This window comes from Nyctereutes procyonoides, unplaced genomic scaffold, assembly GCF_905146905.1.
Source record: "Nyctereutes procyonoides isolate TBG_1078 unplaced genomic scaffold, NYPRO_anot_genome, whole genome shotgun sequence".
NCBI classification, from domain to species: domain Eukaryota; kingdom Metazoa; phylum Chordata; class Mammalia; order Carnivora; family Canidae; genus Nyctereutes; species Nyctereutes procyonoides.
In genome coordinates, this window is record NW_026575030.1 from 31,358,346 (window position 1) to 31,378,839 (window position 20,494).

Consider the following 20,494-nt stretch of genomic DNA (forward strand, 5'->3'; position numbering starts at 1 on the left):
TAGGGTAATCTTTTCCCAACTAAAATTCAGGGGTGGTGGTGGATTATTGGAGGTGATGTTACCAGTGGGCTTTTTAAACAACACACAGGCACCTCAGAGATACCGGGGGCTCAGTTCCAGAACACTGCAGTAAAGCGAGTATCGCAATATAATGAGTCCATTGCATTTTTTGGTTTCCCAGTACTTAACAAAATTTGTTTATACTATTAAATGTGTGATAGAATTATGTCTAAAGAAACAATATACATACCTTAAGAAAACCTAATTGTTCAAAAAGGCTAACAATCCTCTGAGCTTTCAGGGAGTCACAATCTTTTGGCTGCTCGATGGTCTTGCCTTGATATTAATGATTGCTGATTGACCACGATGGTGGTTGCTGAAGGTTGAGGTGACTGCAATTTCTTCAGAAAGACAACGAAGTTTACTGCCCCAACTGACTCTTCCTTTCATAAAGTTTCTCTGTAGCATATGATACTATTTGGTAGCCCTTTACCCACAGAACTTCTTTTAAAATTGGAATCAATCCTCCCATCCCCTGCTTGGTCAAGTTTATGTAATGTTGTAAATCCTTTGTTGTCACTTCAGCAGTCTTCACATCTTCACCAGGAGTATATTCCATCTCAAGAAACCACTTTCTTTGCTCATCTGTAAGTAGCAACCGTTCATCTATTAAAGTTGTGTCATGAGACTCCAGCAGATCAGTCACATCTCCAGGCTCCACTTCTAATTCTAGGTCTCTTGCGGTTTCCCTCCTATCTGCACACACTTTGTCCACTCAAGTCTTGAACCCTTCAACCCACGAGGATTGGAATCAACTTCTTCCACACTCCTGTGAATGCTGATATTTTGACCTCCTCCCATGAATCATGAATGTTCTTAATGACATCTAAATGGTGAATCCTTTCCAGAAGGTTTTCAATCTACTAAGACTTGAAAGTCAAAATGACTCCTTGGCCCATGAGCTGCAGGACAGATGCTGTGTAGCAGGCATGAAAACCTTAATCTCGTTGTCCATCTTCATCAGAGCTCCCGGGTGACCAGGTGCATTATCCGTGAGCAGTCCTATCTTGCAGGGAATCTTTTTTTCCCCAAGCAATAGGTCTCAACAGTGAGTTTAAAATATTCAGTAAACCTTGTTATAAACAGATGTGCTGTCATCCAGGCTTTGTTGTCCCATGTATAGAGCACAGGCTGAGTGGACTTTGCAGAATTCTTAAGGGCCCTGGTTTTTTGAATGATCAAGGAGCACTGGCTTCAACTTTAAGTCTCTAGCTGCCTTAGCCCCTAACAGATCAGCCTGTTCTTTGTAGCTTTGAAGCCAGGCACTGACTTCTCCTAAGAAAGTCCTAGCTGGCATCTTCTTCCACAGTAAGACTGTTTCATCTACATTGCAAACCTACTGTTCAGTGTAGCCACCTTCACGAGTTATCTCGGCTGGGTCTTCCGGAAAACTTGCTGCAGCTTCTACATCAGCACCTGCTGCTTCACCGGGCACTTGGATCTTACTGAGCTGGTCATTTCCTTAGACCTTATGAACCAACCTCTGCTAGCTTCTAACTTTCCTTCTGCAGCTTCCTCACCTCTCAGCCTTCCTAGAATTGGTTAGGGCCTTGCCCTGGATTAGACTTTGGCTGAAGAGAATGTCGTACCTGGTTTGAAAATCTTCTATCCAGATTTTCTCCATATTGGCAATAAGGCTGTTTTGCTTAGTATTTGTGTGTTCACTGGATTCACGCTTTTAATTTCCTTTGAGAACTTTTCCTTTGCACTCAGTTTGGCTTTTGGGCAAAAGATGTCTAGCTTTTGGCCCGTCTTGGCTTTTGACATGCCTTCTTCACTAAGCTTAATCATTTTCAGCTTTTGATTTAAAGTGAGAGCTGTGAAAAAGTAAATAAAATATAAAATAAAGTGAGAGCTGTGGCTCAGTCGGTTAAGCTCAGATCATGATCACAGGGTCCTGGTATTGAGCCCCATATTGGGCTCCCTGCTCAGCAGAGAGCCTGCTTCTCCCCCTCTCTGCTTGCCACTCTGCCTACTTGTACTCTGTCAAATAAAATCTTTAAAAATAATAAAGTGAAAGACGTGTGACTCTTCCTTTCACTTGAACACATGGAAGCCAGTGCAGGGTTATTAACTGACCTCATTTCAATACCGTTGTAGCTCAGGGGCTAGGGAGGCCTGAGGAGAGGGGGAGAGTTGGGGGAGGGCTAGCTGAGCAATCAGGACACACATATTTAAGTTTGCTGTCTCATATGGGTGTGGTTCGTGGGGCCCCAATTACAGTATTCACATCAAAGGTCACGGATCCCAAATCACTGTAACAAATACCACGATAATGAAAATGTCCGAGATATTGGGAGAACTACCAAACTGCAATGTAGAAACCCAAATAAGCAAGTGCTATTGGAAAGGTGGTGCCAATAGACTTGCTCAAGGCAGGGCTGCTATGGCAAATGCTCAATTTAGAAAACGTGCTGTCTGAAGTGCAGCACAGTGAAACATGCCTGTAAGTCCGAGCACCTGGGCCCCAGTGCCTGGACCTTGATGCTGCAATTGCTCTCCCAGCATCTCTACCTTCAGGGCTTCAGCTGCTGGAGCCTCCAGGCCGCTGGTCCTGTCTTGAGCACAGGTACAGGCTGTGACCAGATGACCTGGGGATGCCTCATGGCCTGCATTTCTGGGGGCCCCTGGGTGCTCTGCCCCAGTGTCACCTCACGGAGGGTTTCTCTGACCCCCCCGATGGAAAATAAAAGTAACCTGTCGGTCCCTCCATCCTCTTTGCTTTATTTTCTTCGTAGAATCCCAGTTTTGGTCTCCCCATCTTTTATAGAACATTATCTTTTTACTCCAAGAATTACTCTTCTGCAGTTTTTAATGTACCTCAGACGGAAAATCAACCAGTCCATGGTGTTTAACTTTTTTTTTTTTCCTTTTGTGTTTAAAGGAGGATTCTCTGGATCACATTTGAGACCTGGAAGAAGTTTGTGAAGTTTATGAAAGAGGAAAGAAAAAAAGAAGAAAGGCGAGCGCAACTCCGCAGGAAGGTAGCCGAAATTCTCCCAGACTTCCAGCTGCTCGCCCCACCGTGAGACTTGGGGGGCACAGTCGGAGGAGCCAGAGGAGCCCGTGGGGCACCAGGGGGGCGCCGGATGGGCACCCACATACGCATGCGTCCCCCTGCTCCGCGTTGTGTCCACTACTTCTTAGATCAAAGGAATCTTCCAGGGACTTTGACTTCCTCCTCTGATTTCTCTTGGATTGCTAATTCATTCACGAGAGCATCTGTCCCCGCCGGTCCCTTGAAGAGCAGGGTACAGCTCCACTACTCAAATGCATCCCTTCTATTTTCAGCATCATAAACTTTAAGAGGACAAGTGTGTGCCTGCCGGAGTCTGTGAAGGAAAATGTGTCCTTACAGCTTAACATGGGGTGTTGACAGATGTAATTTTAATAGAAACTAGAGGCAGCGAGTATGCAGAGAGGGAGTCACAGGGGGTCAGTCATCCAGCAGCTCGGCATCGCGGCAGGCGGGACACCACGGAGCCAACGACCTACGGGCAGCCCCGTCTCATTTCAGGGAAACTGTGGCACCCAAGGCCCCTGTCTTCAGCACAACCTGCTAGGCCTGAGGGAAGTCCAAAGGCTGATGACTGTCCCGGGTGGTCCAGCAGTTCACAGAGGTGTCTGTCTGTGCTCCCAGCCGCTACTCCAGACAACACCTTCCGTCTCCTAGTCCTCGGCTCGGTTTGAGCCGCGCCTCCACGTACTTCTCTTGAATTCCAAGACCGATTCCATCTTTCAGGTGCGGATCACTATAAAGACTGACAAAATGCTCTTCTGTGAAATGTCTGAATTACCTGCTAGAAAAAAAAAATGCTCATTCCAAAATACAGGTCTAGTAGTTGAATTTGTTATAACCAACCAGTGTACCCAGTATGACACAGTCCCTTGCAGCCCCGAGGCAACTACCATTGTTTGCTAAGTTGACCATTCTAGTTGGTAAAATAAAATGCTGTGTGTTCAATAAATTGTGATTGTCCTTACTTCCCAGAAGGGCGATCCAGCCTGGCCATCTGCAGTGACTTACGTCCTCCTTCTGGGGGACACGTGTGAGGATTTACTCAGAAAGGACACCACACTCTAAGCTGCACTTTATTCCCTCTCTATCCTGTCCCCACACGTCTTTTCCTTTCATAGGATGATACAGTTGACCTCTAAAAACGATTTAACAGCTGCTAATGAAAACAGGACTAAAAGTAATTCCTCTTGAATCCCTTTCCATCCAGATCACTCTCTGCTTATCCCTCCCACAGCCAGGATGCTACTGGAGCAGATGCTACCCAGCGACGTCAGCACCCAGACGTCAGTGCCAGGCCCCAGAGAAGGAAGGGTGGCTCCCTTACGTCATGTGCCAGGGGCCTAAAGAAACCTCAGAAAGCTTAAGTTTTCTCTCTCAAGCTCTTTTATTTTTACTTCACCTCAAGCATCAGTTAGTGTCTTTAGCACCCACATTCTGACTGGGCCAGTGGGGACCTCTTACCTCCCTAAGGGACCTCCTGAAGCCACAGGAACATCCCCTCGGTCAGCGGCCTGCACTTGTTGCTGGGTGGGCTGCCCGAGAGGCAGGACTGGAGACATTCCTGCTAACCAAATGCCCACATAAGCACTGTCCCTGGCCTGCAAAACCAGCAAACCAACCACAGGAAAAGCACAGTGTAGGGCAAGGGGTAACTGCAGTCCATCCACAGGATGGGGACGCGCCAGTGGGCGGAGGAGCAGCCCGGCTCTAACAGGCTTCTCTCAAAGCAAGAGTTCAGGAGACGCACGAAGAAACACCAGCTACTTCCCTTAAAGAAAGCACTTTATTTTCCATTTAAGCAACTTGGTCACAGTACGTTATTTTACATAAATGGCAGTAATTTTTTAAATCTCCATTTAAAAGGCCTTGTGTCTGAGTCTGAGGTGATAAGAGGATATGAATACAAGTATAAAAACAGTGCAAAACGTTTAGCCCGCAGCCTCCAGCGCCGGCGTCGGGAATCCCCTTTAGTGTTGCTGGGCCAGTTACATTAAGTATCTAATATTAAATATTCCCGGGCTTCCTTTAGCCTAACATCAGACCCAGAAATGTAATCAAATGAAAATCTTCAAAAGCCCTAACAACGTAAGCCATCGAATCCCCCAGGCCACGGGATCAGAGCAGGCTGAGCTTGCAAGGTCTAGAACATGGCATCATGTCAGCGGTGCCCCGGGAAGAAAGACGGGAGGGATGTCTGGTGCATCAGTCACTAGAATAGACTAAGCTCTGGTTTTAAAGCTTTGCCTTTAAAGTATGAATTTTCTAGACATGAAGGTGCCACCAGGAAGGCTAGAGTGGCAGTAAGTCAAAAGCCCAACTCAGAAATAGCTGGAAATAGCCACAACCTCTAAGAAATTGGTCTCCGTTAACCATTCCGTCTTTGGCTGCTGCTGCTGCTACAGGAGAGCACTTGGTGCCAACTGAACTGGGGTAACAGTCCATTAGCAACAGGATCACATTTAGCTGGCTTTGCAAAACGTTTCTATTAATCACAGCAAACACCCACGAGAACGCAGGAGATTTTATTCCGCGCGAAGGTGAGCAGAGCTCTCCTTTCTCCCCTGCATCACCTTGGCAGTGTTTAATATAAAATGGCATACTTGCCACGCTGCTGACGAGAAGACCAGATTCCAAACAGGTGCTGCGACCAAAAGTCTCTATCATCCCTCGCTTGTTTGAGGAAATTCTCTTTTTTGCAAAGGCAGGGTACCTAAATATGGCTAAAATGAAGTCCTATAAACCTACTTACTTCGTTTAAAGAGACCCTTAAACGTCACAAAGCATTGTTAAACATCCTGGTTAAAACTGTGCTTCTAGATTTCATATTTTTGCTTATGTTAGTTGAGTTTTGTAATAAAAAGCTAACGTCCTACCCAAAGGAAAGAGAGTCTCTGAAGCAGATGGTTGGTATTACAGAGAAACCATCCTGGCATTGTGTTTTCTGGCAGTGGAAGATTCTAGTATAGAAAACTTTCTCTTACTAAAAATATTAGGAGTACCAAGGGCTATTGCATTAGAGGAGGCCTGTAGCAGTCTCTGCTAGGCAGGTGGCACAGTGGAAGACAGCAATTACTTTATTCACTAAAGGACAACACTACTTGAATGGCCAAGGTTCCCAGTATCCTAAGCAAACACAGCGGAGGCTGAGGTGACATGAGCAGCAGGGTCCCTAAAACTCACTTAAGGCTTCTTATTGGTCACTTCATTTCAAGTGGGCCCAGCTATGACCACAAAGTACTTTTTGGGTTATCATTAAAAAAAAAAAAAAACCAACATTTTAAATACTGAAGGACCTTCTCCTTTCATTCGATCCTGATCGTCAACTATTTTTCCCTTAAATCTTCCAAAAGGACCCACTTCTCCTTCCCAGGAACTATACACAATGGCGTGACCGTAATGGAGGAGGTCAGAACATAGATCATTTGCCGAGCTCCGTATCCCTATGTTTACTAACAGGCTGAGGAAGTGGAGGGGAGGGTGGGGGAGGAAAGGGAACTATGCTGGGGGCGGCGGAGGGCTTGCCCTCATGGCCAACAAACTGCTGGCTCATAGGTTTGCAAAGCAGTGTCCCCACGGCTGTCGTCGTCGTCACCACCACCACCACCACCACTGGTTTCTCTGGGACTCAGTCGTTCACAAGCCTTGTCCTTTAAAAGGACAAAATCCCTCAAATCGTTCCGGGTCATAAACAGATGTAAGAATCTAGAAGTGCAGACGTAGGAGGGTGTCCCAGGGCCTAGAGAAACCCTGCTCCCAGACAGCCCCTTGTTGGTTGCAAATACTTCAGTAGGCTTCTACCCCCACACAGCTACTGCACTTTTCAAACCCTCGGACTTTCTCCTGCATATGCCAATTGCGAAGACCTCAAGGAACTGAAAACAAGCACCTTGATTCCAACCAGCCGGAATCCTATAGAAGGAGTCCTCCCACAGGGGAGGGAATCTGAGCGGGGCTCCTGCAGGTAAGCCATCGGGGGGGGGGGTGCCGTGATAAAACTGGCAGTCGTTCCTAGCTCTCCTACCTGATCGTGGTCTTCTGGGTACCACTTATCTTTATCGTGTCCTGTTTTGATGGCTGTTAAAGATTCGGCAAGAGGCTAAATCACTATCTTATTGTTCCTAGGAATTCTATCATCTAATGTTAGGAGATCAGAGTTGGCGGTACATCTGGCATCCGAGAGACCGCAACTAGGGATTCCTGGCCACATGTGCTGGCCCTGACCTTATTCCTCTCTTATCGCAAACCTAGCAGCAAGGAACTCGTTCTATGGGATCCAACATTAATTCCAAATGAATGCTTGACTCTGGGCCAGAGCAAGGGCATCACTGGAGAAACCGCAGACTGCTAACATCCCCAGACTTGCTCTTTGGCTCATCCCAGTGGAATACGGAGCCTCTCACTGGTTAAACAATCCATCTCTGGGGAGAGCAGCGACAAGCCTGTATAAAAATGTGGTGACTGTCTGGAGGACAGTTTTGTTTCGCGGCAGGTCTAGGGATGGTGCCAGCCACCGAGGGTAGAGTTGCAGGAAGTAGCAGTACTTCCTCGCAACACGTATGAACTTCTTATGACAGCAGCATGCACGCACAGACTGAAACAGCTGGCAGTATTTCCCCTACATTAAGCTATAAACCAAAGCAAATTTAGGGACTCATGAATTTTCTTTGGGATTGCAAAATTAGTACGTGTATAAAACCAAATATTTCAAGAGGGTATTTTCCCCATCCAAAAGTGCCTCATCTTACCTCTATGGCAGAACAGACCCGTTCTCTACAAATATTTAATCTTTCATATGTTTTCAGTTTTAAGATATGATTAAAATAACATGATCTTAGGAAGAGCCAGGGAAGAACCATAAGCCATGAATTAGCGGAAAGCACATATACCCTGTTTTTTCTCTCCAAGGGAGATTTCTAGGAAAAGGTCAATGAGAAGTCATGTGCAAGGATTGACCTCTTGGTCAATCAACTTCTCAGAGAGTTTGCGCCAGAAAACTGGTTTTTGCAACCGAGTGCTATAACTGACGGCATTTGCATTACTTCCTGGGGGTGCAGGGAGGTAATCAAGCCCTTGATTATTAATCAGCCACATTACCCAGGAGCGAGAGTGAAGTGCTCCCCACAGGGGTGTCTGTTCTCCTCTTCCAGCCTCATCCTAAGTGTGCTAGCACCTTCCCAGGTGAAACACGGAAAGAGGAAATAAACAGTAATGCCTTTGGAGTTTGGAGCTATTTAGTGTAAATCCAAACAATATATAGAAACAAAGAGATAAACATAAGGACTCATCATCTAAACTCACAACCACTGTATTATCCTACCGATCGTAGCTTATCGACGGTGCCTTCAGGATCAGGGGACGGTGTGCGTCCATCCGACCATCCTGAGTAGTTAACGTCTCATACTTCAGAAAGAGAGATTCCCGCAACTGTACAATGTGGTATCGCAGGATCTTTCATTCTGAAATGCTGAAAATGGATTACTCTGGTAGTTTTGGCTTCAGTACTCTGACCTACAAACATTTCTCTCGGTCTTTGAGTTTTCCTAATAATACTTCATCCCTCTTGGGTGCTGCAGTCACTTCCCAGTGCTTCCCACATACCGCGTCCCTCGCATGACCCTCACACGGTGAGGTGGCCGGAGCCGGCGTCAGCACCCCACTTACGGATGAACCTGAGACTTGGGGAAGCGACTCAACTGAGGGTCACATGGCTATCAGGAACTGAAAGAGGGACTGGAAACCCTCCTGATGCAAACTCTTTCTCCCCTAACGGATGGGCATTGCTTCTATCAATCTGTGCACTAGCAATCCACATCCTTTTCCACTCCTGGTGACTGAGTGAGTTAACAAGGTGACTGGAAAAGAATGGCTCTACTTTCACTGCTTTGATATAAAAATCTCTTAAGTTGAAGTCAGAAAAATTCATTTCTTCCCAGTCCAGTGTCTAAACCTGAGCGTGGCCCTATATAGCCTTTAAGAAACTGGGGATAAAAATGAACATCCTGCGCGGACACTGAAGTGTTCGATGGACGGGAGCAGAGGGCGGGCCACCCCTCACAGAGCCACACAGAAGGCACTTCAGACAATGTCCTCGGCAGGGTGGTGGAAGGGGGGGGCGCCCAGCGTGGAGAACTGGTGCCAGTTCCGCAGGAAGCCCCGATTGTACTGGCCTGTGTCCACGATGAGCCCGCAGAGGAGCCGGCGCCCCGTCTTCTGACGCAGGGCCTGCTGGACTTCCCTCTCGGTGACGTTGTAACTGATGTTAATCAGCTGAATGAGGAAGATGTAGGCCATGCCCGCCGTGACGATCACGGAGTACCACACACAGGTGAAGGCCAGAGCCGAGCTGGAGGACAAAGAGGGGGTCAGGACTGCCCATCTCTCCAGTCAGAAAGCTGGCACCATCCTGACACTGGACACACACGGTACCCATTACTGAGGACTCTGGCGCCTTCCCCAATTATCCCACTCGGAGGATACTTTTCTACCCTCAGGACCCTGAATGCTTACCTTATGACTACTTGCATGTCCTTTTCATGCTATAATTATTGGGGGGCTCTTTTTCTAGTACATTAGAACAGCCAGGACGTTTCTGCATTTTGTATCCCCCATACAACCAACACAGCAGCTGACATAACAGCATTTAGAATCTATCAAATGAACGAACAATTCTTAAATTATTCTTAACTGGGGAAAATCAAGGAACCAGGACACTGCTATACACATCCTTAAGGAAGCCTGGATGGGGACCCAGGAACGGTGCTCAAGCATTTGTCTCCGCTCTCTTCGGCACAATGCTGGTGAACACAAGTGAGAAGACAACTCCCAACACTGCAAGTCCTTGACTTCTTTTTTTTTTTAATTTTATTTAAATTCAATGTAGTTAATGTAGAAGTGTTATTATTTGTTTCAGGGGTAGAATTTAGTGATTCACCAGTGCTCATTGCGTCAAGGACCCTCCCTAATGCCCATCACCCGGTTACCCCATCCTTCCATCCCCCTTCCCTCCAGCAACCTTCAGTTTGTTTCTTATGATAAAGAGTCTCTTATGGCTTGTCTCCCTCTCTGATTTCGTTTTGTTTCATATTTCCCTTCACTTCTACGTAGAAGCACAATCACATTCCAGGTCCGGCTTCCTCAACCGGAACAATCACACAGGACAAGAAAGCTCCCTTCAGCTCCTTACTGAGACAGGAGAGGCTGCTGATTCATGTCCGCCAATTGATTATTTTCAAACATTTGCAAATGAAGAGCTAGCTGGAAATGAACCTATCCCAAATCTTCATTTGTTAAGGTGAAAGGGACCCAGAGGTGATGACCTCACCATAAAGATGAGAAACACCAGGGCTCAACAAGGCAACGTGAAGCACCTGTACACTGGGTAGGTACCAATGGCAGCCTGGGTTCCTCATTCCATGTCAGTGGCCCCCAGAAAGCCCACAAAACTCATGCTTCACCACATACAGTCATGCTCTGCTGGAGGACATTTACTATGCACAGTTGTGACTGCAGAATTTCACAACCTACTAGCACACTCAATACAGAAAAAAAAGGAACTTACCCTGAGGAGGAGGACCAACCTGTTCTAATAATGCCCACAAATATCTAGATCTATAATGGCAATGGGAGATCTGTCCACAGACTAATAAATACCTTCACAGGGGTGCTATGTGGGTAAAGCAGAGATTGTTCTGAGAAAAGAACCACGAAGGCAGCGCTGTCCTAGCTCAGAGCGGGTTGGGGGTGGGGGGGGGGGTACGGCACAGATACTACACAGCACCGCATTAGCGGAGACCGTGGAGGAGATGAAGAACAGAGGCAGGGGCCCGCAGCCATCTGGGGGGCGGGGGGGGGGGCTGGCTGGGGCTGACGCAGCAAAGCACACAGAGATCTTTACAATACAGAAATGTGCCCCAGCCTAACTAAGGAAATTTTGACCTAGATACCACAGTAATCATGAGTGGTGATTTTTCAAAAAGTAGAACAGGAAAAACCAATGGAGGTTAGAAAGTAAAGACATGTCATAGAAACTGTGAGGCTCCACAAAGGGGTCAGAAGCAATAAATCAAGATAGGGCTAAAGAGCACGAGAAAGCTGCAATGAAGTGAGGACTTGCCGAGATGATTTATGACAAAACAGACTGCACACGTACCCTGGGACTGCTCGTTTACGGTCTTAGTTTCACTCTTGCCACCCTGGGCATGCACGTGGCCATCTGACTCTGGAAGTCCCTGACTGAGCCCGGTCCTACTTGCAGGAGGGTACTAGTTCCTCACTCTGTAAGGGTCAACGATCCTTCTGACATCACCCTAGAAAAAGGCACAATTTTGTTGGCCATTTCAAGGATACCCAGCATCCAACAGCCTGTCCTCTCTTTTGGTTGGAAACTCCTACCCTGGCAGCAAATCACAGCCCCTTAGGTAACGGCAACACCCACCCATTCCCTCGTCTCTGTGCTCCGTGCCCCGGTAGCATCTCACCTGTAATCTGCATAAACTCCAGGACAATAGAAGAGAGCTGTGAAGACACTTCGGTCTCTACAGATGGTGTCCAAGGTCAGTGTGATCCCATACACCGAAGTGAGCAAGAAGACCGAAAGGGCAAGTATAAATGCTTGGTGATTTGATTCTCCAACACAGCTATTTATCCTCAAAACAGCATAGGGGGAAGAAAAAGCAGACATTTTTTAAGGTTCTTGATACTGATGGCAGCTAAAGCTATCACGGTGATCATTTCATAATGAATATACACGTTGAACGACTATGCCATGCACCTGTTAAGTAACAGAACACTGTAGATCAACTACAGTCCAACGAAAAAGAAAAAAAAAAGTTCTCCATATAACTCACATAATAAACAAGGAAGTTTCAAAAACAGGGATAACGTGAATTTCAGTAATTAAAAAGTTGGTTCTCTTATTTTTCAACTTTAGGGAATTAAAAACTTGCCCACTGAGAGGCGTAGCCTTATATTTTCTGCTCTTTCCAAAGTGAAACCAGATCATTACTTTTAAGGACGTAACCAAGTAAAAAGCAGAACCCAGCTAAGAATCTTTCTATATCCTAACGAGTCTATTACCCAATTATGAAGTGTGTTAATGCTGCAGCCACCACCACAAGGAAAGGGTGACATCAGTTAGGAAAACTTTAAAACCACAAGTATTACATAGTGTGTTAATATATATGTTAAACACATATGTTAATACAAAGATTCCCAAGAGGTTAGAAACCGGGTGTGAGGTGAAGAACAGTTCTCTGGTCAGGGAGAAAGAGTTCTGTATCATAGCCACTTGTAGGGCAGAGATCTTCCTTTACATGGAGCTGTCAGGCCATCCACAATCCAGCACTTGTCGATGGGCCACCCCCCACCCCCAACAAACACACGAACACACACACACACGTGCACACACGAATATATGACGAAGACTCAAAATCTGAGAGTGAAAATACCTGTTTACTCCTAAAGCAAGCCCCAGAAAAAAGCATCCCTGTGCCTGAGCCCCCCCTTGAGGTCCACTCCAAGGCCCTCCTGGCCTTGCTGCACCTTCTCCCTCCCCCACGTCCCCTTCTGTGGGCTGGCGGCGGGGGGGGGGGGGGTGCTATGTGACCAGAATCCTAACCACAGAAGGCATAACTCACTGACCACAAGGGCCTTCAGAGCCAAGAGCTGCAGAGTAGCAAGCACGCTACTTCCAGCCTTGGCATCTGAATTAACTATACCCTCCCTCAGATTTGCTCAGTGAAGCAGCAACATCGTCTTTACAAGTTGCATATCCTAGGGCAGGGCCCTTCCTGTGTCCTGGGTTGGCGCTGGCCAGTGGGCAGGTACCAAAATAGCCCGTTTCTCCGCAAAGAGCAAAACAAGGAGCTACGTGGCAGGGCCTCACCTCAACCCTGCAGACTGGGAGCCATCAGGGTGATGAAGGACGCACATGAGGGGACTAAGTCCCCGACAAATATGGGAATGCTTTCTTGAGCTCTGCGCTCAAAAGGCCCAGCACGGGGGGGGGGGGGGGGGATATGCCTAGGCTGATTCTGATCCATTCTTAAAATATATATATATATACACACACACACACACATATATATCACTCAACTGCAGAGACTCGTTCTACGGAGGAGAAAGTGAGTGAGGGGCAGCCCGGAAGAGAAGAGCAAGACAGCAGCGACAGCGACCACCACAAGAGCCTTCAGGAAACGACTGAGCGACCCACGTGTGGGAAGTGGGAGAACTGCCCACGAGGTGGGCACATCCAGCAGCCGCCGGCTACGTGCAGGTGTGCGGCTGGGAGGGCGCGGCGGCCGGAGAAGCCCGAGCTCGGCCAGCGGCTGACGGGGCTTTACCCTCCGCGAGCCTCCACGTTTTCCCGACATACCAGACACAGTGGTGATCCATTCTCCTCACGCAGATGCCGCAGATCCGGCAGTGCCACGCGCGCGCCGGTCGCACCAGCTGGCACTTGGCGCACCAGTCCTCCTTCACCTTGGCGGGGCTCCCGGCCGGCACCCCGGAGGGGCCCCGAAGCTCCTCCCTCGGCGCGCGGCTGCCGAGAGGCCCCCGGGCCTTGTCCTGGCCGCCGCTCCCGGGCCGCTCGCTGCCTGCCGGGCTCCTGAGGTAGCCTGGATTCTTCTTGGCTCTGCACAAGGCTAAGAGTATCAGAAACAACCCGCAGGTAAGAAGAGCCAGCCGAGTGGGCCCCACGCGCCCTCTGGGGACCACCTCCTGCAGGAACACATAGTACATGTAGCCCAGAGAAAACAGTCCGAGGCTCAGGAAAAACAGAGTCTGTTCTTTCCTTCGGTGAGTGAGGTAGTAGTACCACAGGGCCAGCACGGGAAGGGAGGTCAAAACCACCACCCCCAGGAGGAAATGCCAGGAGGCCACGCGGAGGAAGACGGGCAGTAGGATGAGCGGGGGAATGATGCTAATGTTAACTTTCTTGGCCCCCCTCAGCCAAGGAATTCGGAGGCGATCAGAAACCGTGTCCATGATTCTCTCGCAGGTCTCTGGCTGCACCGACTTACACGTAACCCACCTATTCAGAAGAGCACAAAGAGAAGGCACTTCACTTGGGTTTGCTAAATTCAAAACCACGGAGCACTGCAGGCCAAACAGCAGGACACACGCTGAAAGAGGCCGAAGACCAAGCGCTCTACTTCCAAACTACTAAACGTGAGCTCTTTGGACCACAGGTCATCTTTTTAACACGAAAGGGGAGATGATGTTTAGAAATACAACAGTCAAAACTATTTCTCCACGAAGCAGATACATAGGAATGCAGGCGTATCCTGGGCAAGTACTGTTCGGACCCGGCTGACTATAGAGACTTAAGATCCTCAGAACAATTCATCATCTGGTCGTGAAGACGACATGGGAGGTTGGGAAATATGAGAAGAGACAAAGCAGCAAAACCGCCCCATGAACTACTGTGGCCAAACACTGTGAGGCGCTCAGAGGAGACACCATGGGGTGGAGTCATTAGAGGGATCTCTGTGAAAAAGGTGGGGTGTGCACCCCACACCTGGACAGCTGGCGGGTATTGGGGGGGGGTGCGTCCCAGGGGAGCGGCACCTGTGCAGCACACACCTGTCCCGCACCCAGGGAGGAGCCAGTGTAGCGGGGCCAGGGGCTGCAGAAGGAAGAGGGGAGAGCGAGCTAGGAAGAGCCAAATGCCTGAGCCTCGTGGACACACGGGATTTGCTGACATGTTTGCACATTTAGGCTAACAAGACAATGAACAGTTTAAGGAATGGTAACTCTGGACTGTAGACCAACAATTCAGAAAAGTAAGGCAACAACTTGGGCACGGGGGGAGACGAGAACACGGGAGTCACACCACAGCAGGACAGAGGGGGACTGGGAGCCTCTCTCCAGAGAAGAGTACGGAGGGAGCCAAGAGCTCAGGGATGGCCCAGGTCTCAAGGGCGAGGAGGGAGAGAGAGTTAGAAGGTTAATGGAAGAGCTGTGGTCTCGAGTGATGGAGGTTACGGAAACAGCATCATTTTTCCATTCATTAAAGCAGAGTGCTCCATTTTCTCCGTATGGATTTTAGACTAAATCAATTTTAAAATACCTGTAAAAAAAGACTCAAGACACAATCAAGGAATAATGACAAAAGAACTATAGGGGCTGCAGGGCTCTGCTAGCGAACTACAGTGGTCCCAAGTGCTTTTCACGTCTAGATGAATGCACCGGGCTCTAAGTCAGCAAGGTGCCACTACAGTGAGCTTTTGTAACCGGAAGTAATTATGATTGGGAAAAGCAAGTTCCCAACATCCTTATTTCCTCCCACACTATGCTTTCCATATGGCAACAATTTTTAGATATAGGATTATTTGGAAAATGGATCCAAACCTCGTTATTCCTGTTCGGTACAAAATTTTTTCTCTGATATTAAATATCACCTTTTTGGATAGTAATTTCCAACACCTGGAGTAATGGATTTGAAAATAAAAGCCAAATGCAATGATACTGGTCAAGACAGCGTTTCTGCTCGTGCTGAAAACAGCCAGTCCACGGCAAGGACATGACTTCTGGACTGGATCGCCTCCCCAGGAACAAGGGTGAGGCCAATTCCAACAGCAGGAAAATGATCTTTCAACCCTCAAGGCCTTTTATGGTCAGGTGCGGTCCAGCCTCGAGTACTCGATCCCTAGATGCTGAGAACACAGAGAAGGAAGGAACCTCCTAGTAGTAACGTGTTCATTTTAAATTTACAGATTCTGGGGCACCTCCATGGCTCAGGTGGTTAAGCATCTGCCTTCCTGTCAGGTCATTATCCCAGGATCCTGGGATCGGGCTCCCTGCTCAAGGAGGCGAGCCTGCTTCTCCCTCTCCCCATGCACTCACACGCGCTCTCTAATAAATAAATAAAATCTTAAAAAAAAAAAAAAGACACAGATAGGTAAATAAAATTTACAGATTCTGGTCTGCCCTTCCTTTTTTTATACATTTCACCTGCCACTATCCCTTTATTTGCCTGTTCTCCCCATCGGCTTCTCCCTTTACGTGAAAAATAATAATGTCCTACTAAACTGAGCTGAAGAGACCGCTGTGCAGTTGTGAGCTCCTGAGTAATTCACCTTTATGAGATCCTCACACCTGACGCAGAACACAGCTCTCTCTCAATCTTAGATCCCTGCAAACAGCCTCAAGAGCGAATCCAGCGTCCTGCATTGGGGGGGGGGGGGGGAGCTTGCGGCGGGGTCAGCTTCGGGCGGCCCTGCCCTTACCTGTCGCATCCCTCATCGAGATCTTGGCAGTCACACAAACAAGCAGCCACGTGGTTCTTTTCCCCGTTTCGATCTATGTACTCGCAGCAGCACAGGGGCTCCAATTCGGGCTCTTCGGCTTTGTTTTTCTTCCCCGGCTTCACACCGCCCTTCTGTGTCATGATCCCCACCTGCCGCCTCGAGGTGCGAGGAGCCCGCAGTAGGTACAGGTGACGAGAGCGCGGCTCCTATCTCGCACACACGCACGCCTCTCCCGGATTCTCCGCCGACGCCTGAAAGAGCAACCGGGAGGGGGAGGGGGAGCGGGAGGGGAGCGGGAGGGGGAGCGGGAGGGGGGAGGGGGTCTCGTGTTCGCCAGGCGTTCCTGGCTCGGCTCGGCCCGACCCGGGTCCGGCCGCCCCCGCCGCCCCCCGCCGCCCCTTCCCAGCGGGGCCGCCGGCGCCCGGGCTCCCTCGCTCCCCGCGGGGCCGGCCGACCGCGCGGGCCCCACAGCTCACCTGCCGGCGCCGGCGGGGACGGCCCCGCGCAGGTGCAAACTCGCCCTCCGGGGGGCGCGGCCGGGGCGGCGGGGGCGGCCGGGGCGGCGGGGGCGGCGGGGGCGGCGGCGCAGCTCCCCAGGTCTCCGTCCGGCCCGCGCCCCTGTCCCGCCCCCGCCGCCCGCGAGCGCCGCCCCGCCCCGCCCCGCCCCGCCCCACGGATGACCTTGGAAGGGAAGTTACCTGCGCTCCGGGGCCGAGGTGCGGCGGCAGCCCGAGGCCGACGTGGAGGCGACCACGGCCGGCTCCCCCCGAGGCGCGGCCGCGGCTGCAGAGCTCGGCTCCGCGGGGCTCCGGGGGCCCCGACTCCGCGCCGCCGCCCACCTGTGCGCACGGGCGGCCGCGGCCCCGGCCCCGGCCCCGGCGGTGCGCCCGCCGCCCGCCTCCCCGCCCTCCCGCCGCCCGCCGGCCCCGCGTGGCCGCTCCGCGCGCTTCCGGGTGCCCCGCCCCCGCCGCCGGGGATCCCCGCCCGCCGGCCCGCACGTGCGCCGCCCGCCGCCCCGCCGGGCCCGCCGCCCAGGCCCCGCCCCCACCGCCAGGCCCCGCCCCGCCCGGGCCCCGCCCCCGCCGCCCGGAGGACCCGAGGACCCGAGGACCCGAGGACCCGAGGACCCGCACCTGCGGGCTGGCCCGGCCCCCGAGCGGCCCCGCGGGCGGGACGTGGGCGGGGAACCCCAGGCCCCAGGCCCCCCGGCAGCCGAGCGCCCGACGGAGAGACCGAGACCCCGGGAGCCCGAGGATTCGCCCGGCGCCGGTCCCCGCTCGGACGCCGGCAACAGGCTTAGGTGGAGCTCTGCACCGCAGATTGTTCCCGGGGTACCGCCCCCAAATCCTCCAGCCTTCCCTTAAAGGCCCATCGCTGTCCCTGAGCTGTTCGTTTGGAAAGCTTGTTCCTTTCCACGATTTCTGGCGAGCAGATTCTACACTCGACCGGCCGGCCTACTAGTACTTTTGTTCCAACGCACCGCATATTTGAAATGAAACTGCCCTAATGGGAGTTCTCTTTGGGTTTTATTTTTGCACTAATTTTTTTTTTTTTTTGCACTAAATTTCTTAAAGAGTGTAGGCCCATATACACGGTTTCGCTATTGCATGGTTTCTACTTATTTTGTTTCTTGGGGTTTTTTTTCCTTTTTTTTTTTGTTTTTGTTTGTTTTTGTTTTTGTTTTTGTTTCTGTTTTTGCTTTTTTGGTGGAGATGCTGGGAAACTTTTTTTTCCTTTTTAAACAGAAAAAGAAAAACTACAGCTCAGACATTTTGGGTTTTATTGATACTCAATTTATATAACAGGCTCATACAATTAACTCAGTTCTGCCTACATACATGTTTAGTCAATCTATAAAGCAACTTTGGTAATTGTCTTTGAGGTATATTTACGAAGTACAAGTTTTTAAAGAAGCATCACAAAATACTCAGCTTGCCACTGATCATTTTTGTGAATTTAACAGAGAACAAAGTCTTCAAGTTTATAGTCCAGTGACTCTTGATCACAGCCACACTTCATAAATCAGAAAACTCCCAGGTAAGTACACTGGTACCCCAAGGTAGGTTTGTTGGGAATCACCCAGAGAAATCCATTTCCCTGTAATCAAGTCAATACTGTCATTCTCTACAGGCATTTCAAAAATGACTTTAGCAATCTCATGGGGTTCTGGGGAAAGAAAGAAACACTTAACTAAAGGCAAGCATTGTCCAAACAGTAAGAATACACACAAATTATTCCACACTGTCCTTCTCTTGTTCCAGACATCACTTGTATCGAGACATATATGCCTAAAAACTTTTCATCAAAGAGCCAAAACTTCCGTCTGACTTCAAACTTCAGTCAGTCAGTGCACTAGTATTGGGACAAAGTGACCCCAAAAGTTTTTACTGAAGAGCTAAAGTTTGTGTCTGCTTATAACTTACCCGCTGAAACAAGCCACACACATGAGTGAATAAATGGAGACATTATGTGGCTACTAAAAAGTAATCCACAATTTTCAACAAGGTGGTTCACTTCTACCATGAAAGAGTGCTAAGCTGAAGCCAAGCTTAGTTCAAGTATTCATTTGATATGTCACTAAATGCCCAGATTTTTACATAATCATCTGGTTTTTAAAATGAAAGCATGGTTCTTCATTTTGACTGTTGGTATCCTACATGTGTCCTTTTTCAGAATTGTCTCTCCTGCCATTTGAAACAAGAAAATCTCACCTCTGATAGCTACCTAAAGAAGAAACAACTATTTCTTCAAAAAGTTACAACATGGCTCAAGAATGTTTCAGATAATAATTACCAACTTACAGACTCAAAAGGTTGACAATTGAATATGCATGCTGAATAAGTTCAGACACTAAAATACTTACAGTACACAAACTTGGAAATGTCAGAATATATGCCTGAAAAATGGTCCTTCAAAAGTAGTAATGATAAAGAGGTTCATTCTTCTATTGTCTTCTTTAGCCTCTTGAATGTATCTCAACTGGGAAAGCAGCCTACCAGAGACATACTGATTCTGTGCTAATGGATAAAGCATCAGACTTCAAACCTCACTGTAAAAATTAGGCCACACTACTCAATTCAGTGTCTCATTTTCTTTTTGTATCAGAAATTCAAATCCACAAATTTCACGCTTCACTGGAGAAATTCACTGCTTAGAATTATGTATAGGAAGTGAAAGAATGGATTGTTGAGGCCATCAGAACTAGTTATCAAATTAATGTTATTAAAAATAATGTTTATATTAGAAGTACCAATAATGAGAAAATGTGGAAATGTTCCCATGACAATTAAAATCTTCCATCCTCTGGCTTTCTTTAAGGTGTTTTCTTTTAGTTCCAAGTATCTCTACAATTTCAGGCCTTGAGATCACTAGCTTTCGACAGTCATACCAGTCTTGTTCTTATTTAGTAGATCAAAAGTTCTCTGAAGCATAATGAGTGAGCTCTTCAACTGCAAACAAAGTTAATTTCCAAAATCAGATTTTTTAAACTTTTTTTCTGATTATTTTTATGCCAAAAGTTTACATTTATATTCAATATAGTTTTGTTTATACCGATACCCAAATAAAAGACTGAATCTATAAAACACCTAGCTACTTAGGGTGTCAGCGTGCCTGACAGGAAGTCAGCCCTGGTCCTGCACTTCTCCCTGCACTGGCCTGCTGTACAGTCTGCTTCCCAACAGGTGGTTTTCTTAAATGGCTTCTCTAGTTGCAGCAGTTTCTCTACTATCTCCTATACAACTCAAGTTCCACCTCTAGGCCTTTGCTTGCTTTTTTTTTTTTTTTAAGATTTTATTTATTTATGAGAAACACACACGGAGAGAGAGAGAGAGAGCAGAGACACAGGCAGAGGGAGAAGCAGGCTCCATGCAGGGAGCCCGATGTGGGACTTGACCCTGGGTCTCCAGGATCACACCCTGGGCCTAAGGCAGGCGCTAAATCGCTGAGCCACCCAGGGGTCCCCCTTTGCTTGCTATTATGCTCACGCTTGTCTTCACCCATTTAAAACTTACCTTCTTCTTGTTGCCTTCCCTAATCATCCTGCCTTTGAACTCCCAAAGCATTGCTACTTACTTGACATTTAACTTTGTACTTTCTAAATAGTTTTTAACAATACACATGGACATCTGTTTTCTCTAATAAGATTATAGGCAACTTGAAGGCA

At 48.7% G+C, this 20,494-nt stretch overlaps 3 protein-coding genes across 11 annotated transcripts in view; 1 reads left to right on the plus strand and 2 right to left on the minus strand.

The window, feature by feature from the left end:
- CCDC191 (coiled-coil domain containing 191) overlaps window positions 1-4,022 on the plus strand; it is an 89,633-nt gene extending 85,611 nt beyond the window's left edge. For all 4 annotated transcript variants that reach the window (XM_055316479.1, XM_055316481.1, XM_055316480.1 and 1 more), the window contains one exon: window positions 2,945-4,022. In XM_055316479.1, the coding sequence (XP_055172454.1) occupies window positions 2,945-3,089 (145 nt within the window). In that variant the 3' untranslated portion in view covers window positions 3,090-4,022. The remainder of the gene's footprint in view (window positions 1-2,944) is intronic.
- An 821-nt stretch (window positions 4,023-4,843) lies between these two features.
- Window positions 4,844-17,144, minus strand: ZDHHC23 (zinc finger DHHC-type palmitoyltransferase 23). 5 transcript variants are annotated; one of them, XR_008663264.1, is made up of 6 exons: window positions 17,028-17,144; window positions 16,309-16,580; window positions 13,452-14,111; window positions 11,557-11,724; window positions 11,229-11,385; window positions 9,303-9,422 (listed from the first exon to the last, which is right to left on the minus strand). XR_008663264.1 is itself a non-coding variant. In XM_055316477.1 (5 exons), the coding sequence occupies exons 2-5, from the start codon at window positions 16,467-16,469 to the stop codon at window positions 9,155-9,157; spliced, it is 1,248 nt and encodes a 415-aa protein (XP_055172452.1). In that variant the 5' UTR covers window positions 16,470-16,580; window positions 17,028-17,144; the 3' UTR covers window positions 4,844-9,154. The 5 variants fall into 5 exon arrangements, 4 of the variants coding, with proteins under 4 accessions (XP_055172452.1, XP_055172449.1, XP_055172451.1 ...); XM_055316477.1 differs by lacking the exon at window positions 11,229-11,385 and having other exon boundaries at window positions 4,844-9,422; window positions 11,557-11,715; XM_055316474.1 differs by lacking the exon at window positions 11,229-11,385 and having other exon boundaries at window positions 4,844-9,422.
- A 954-nt stretch (window positions 17,145-18,098) lies between these two features.
- GRAMD1C (GRAM domain containing 1C) overlaps window positions 18,099-20,494 on the minus strand; it is an 88,294-nt gene continuing 85,898 nt past the window's right edge. For both annotated transcript variants that reach the window (XM_055316302.1, XM_055316303.1), the window contains one exon: window positions 18,099-19,778. In XM_055316302.1, coding sequence (XP_055172277.1) covers window positions 19,698-19,778 — 81 coding nt within the window. In that variant the 3' untranslated portion in view covers window positions 18,099-19,697. The remainder of the gene's footprint in view (window positions 19,779-20,494) is intronic.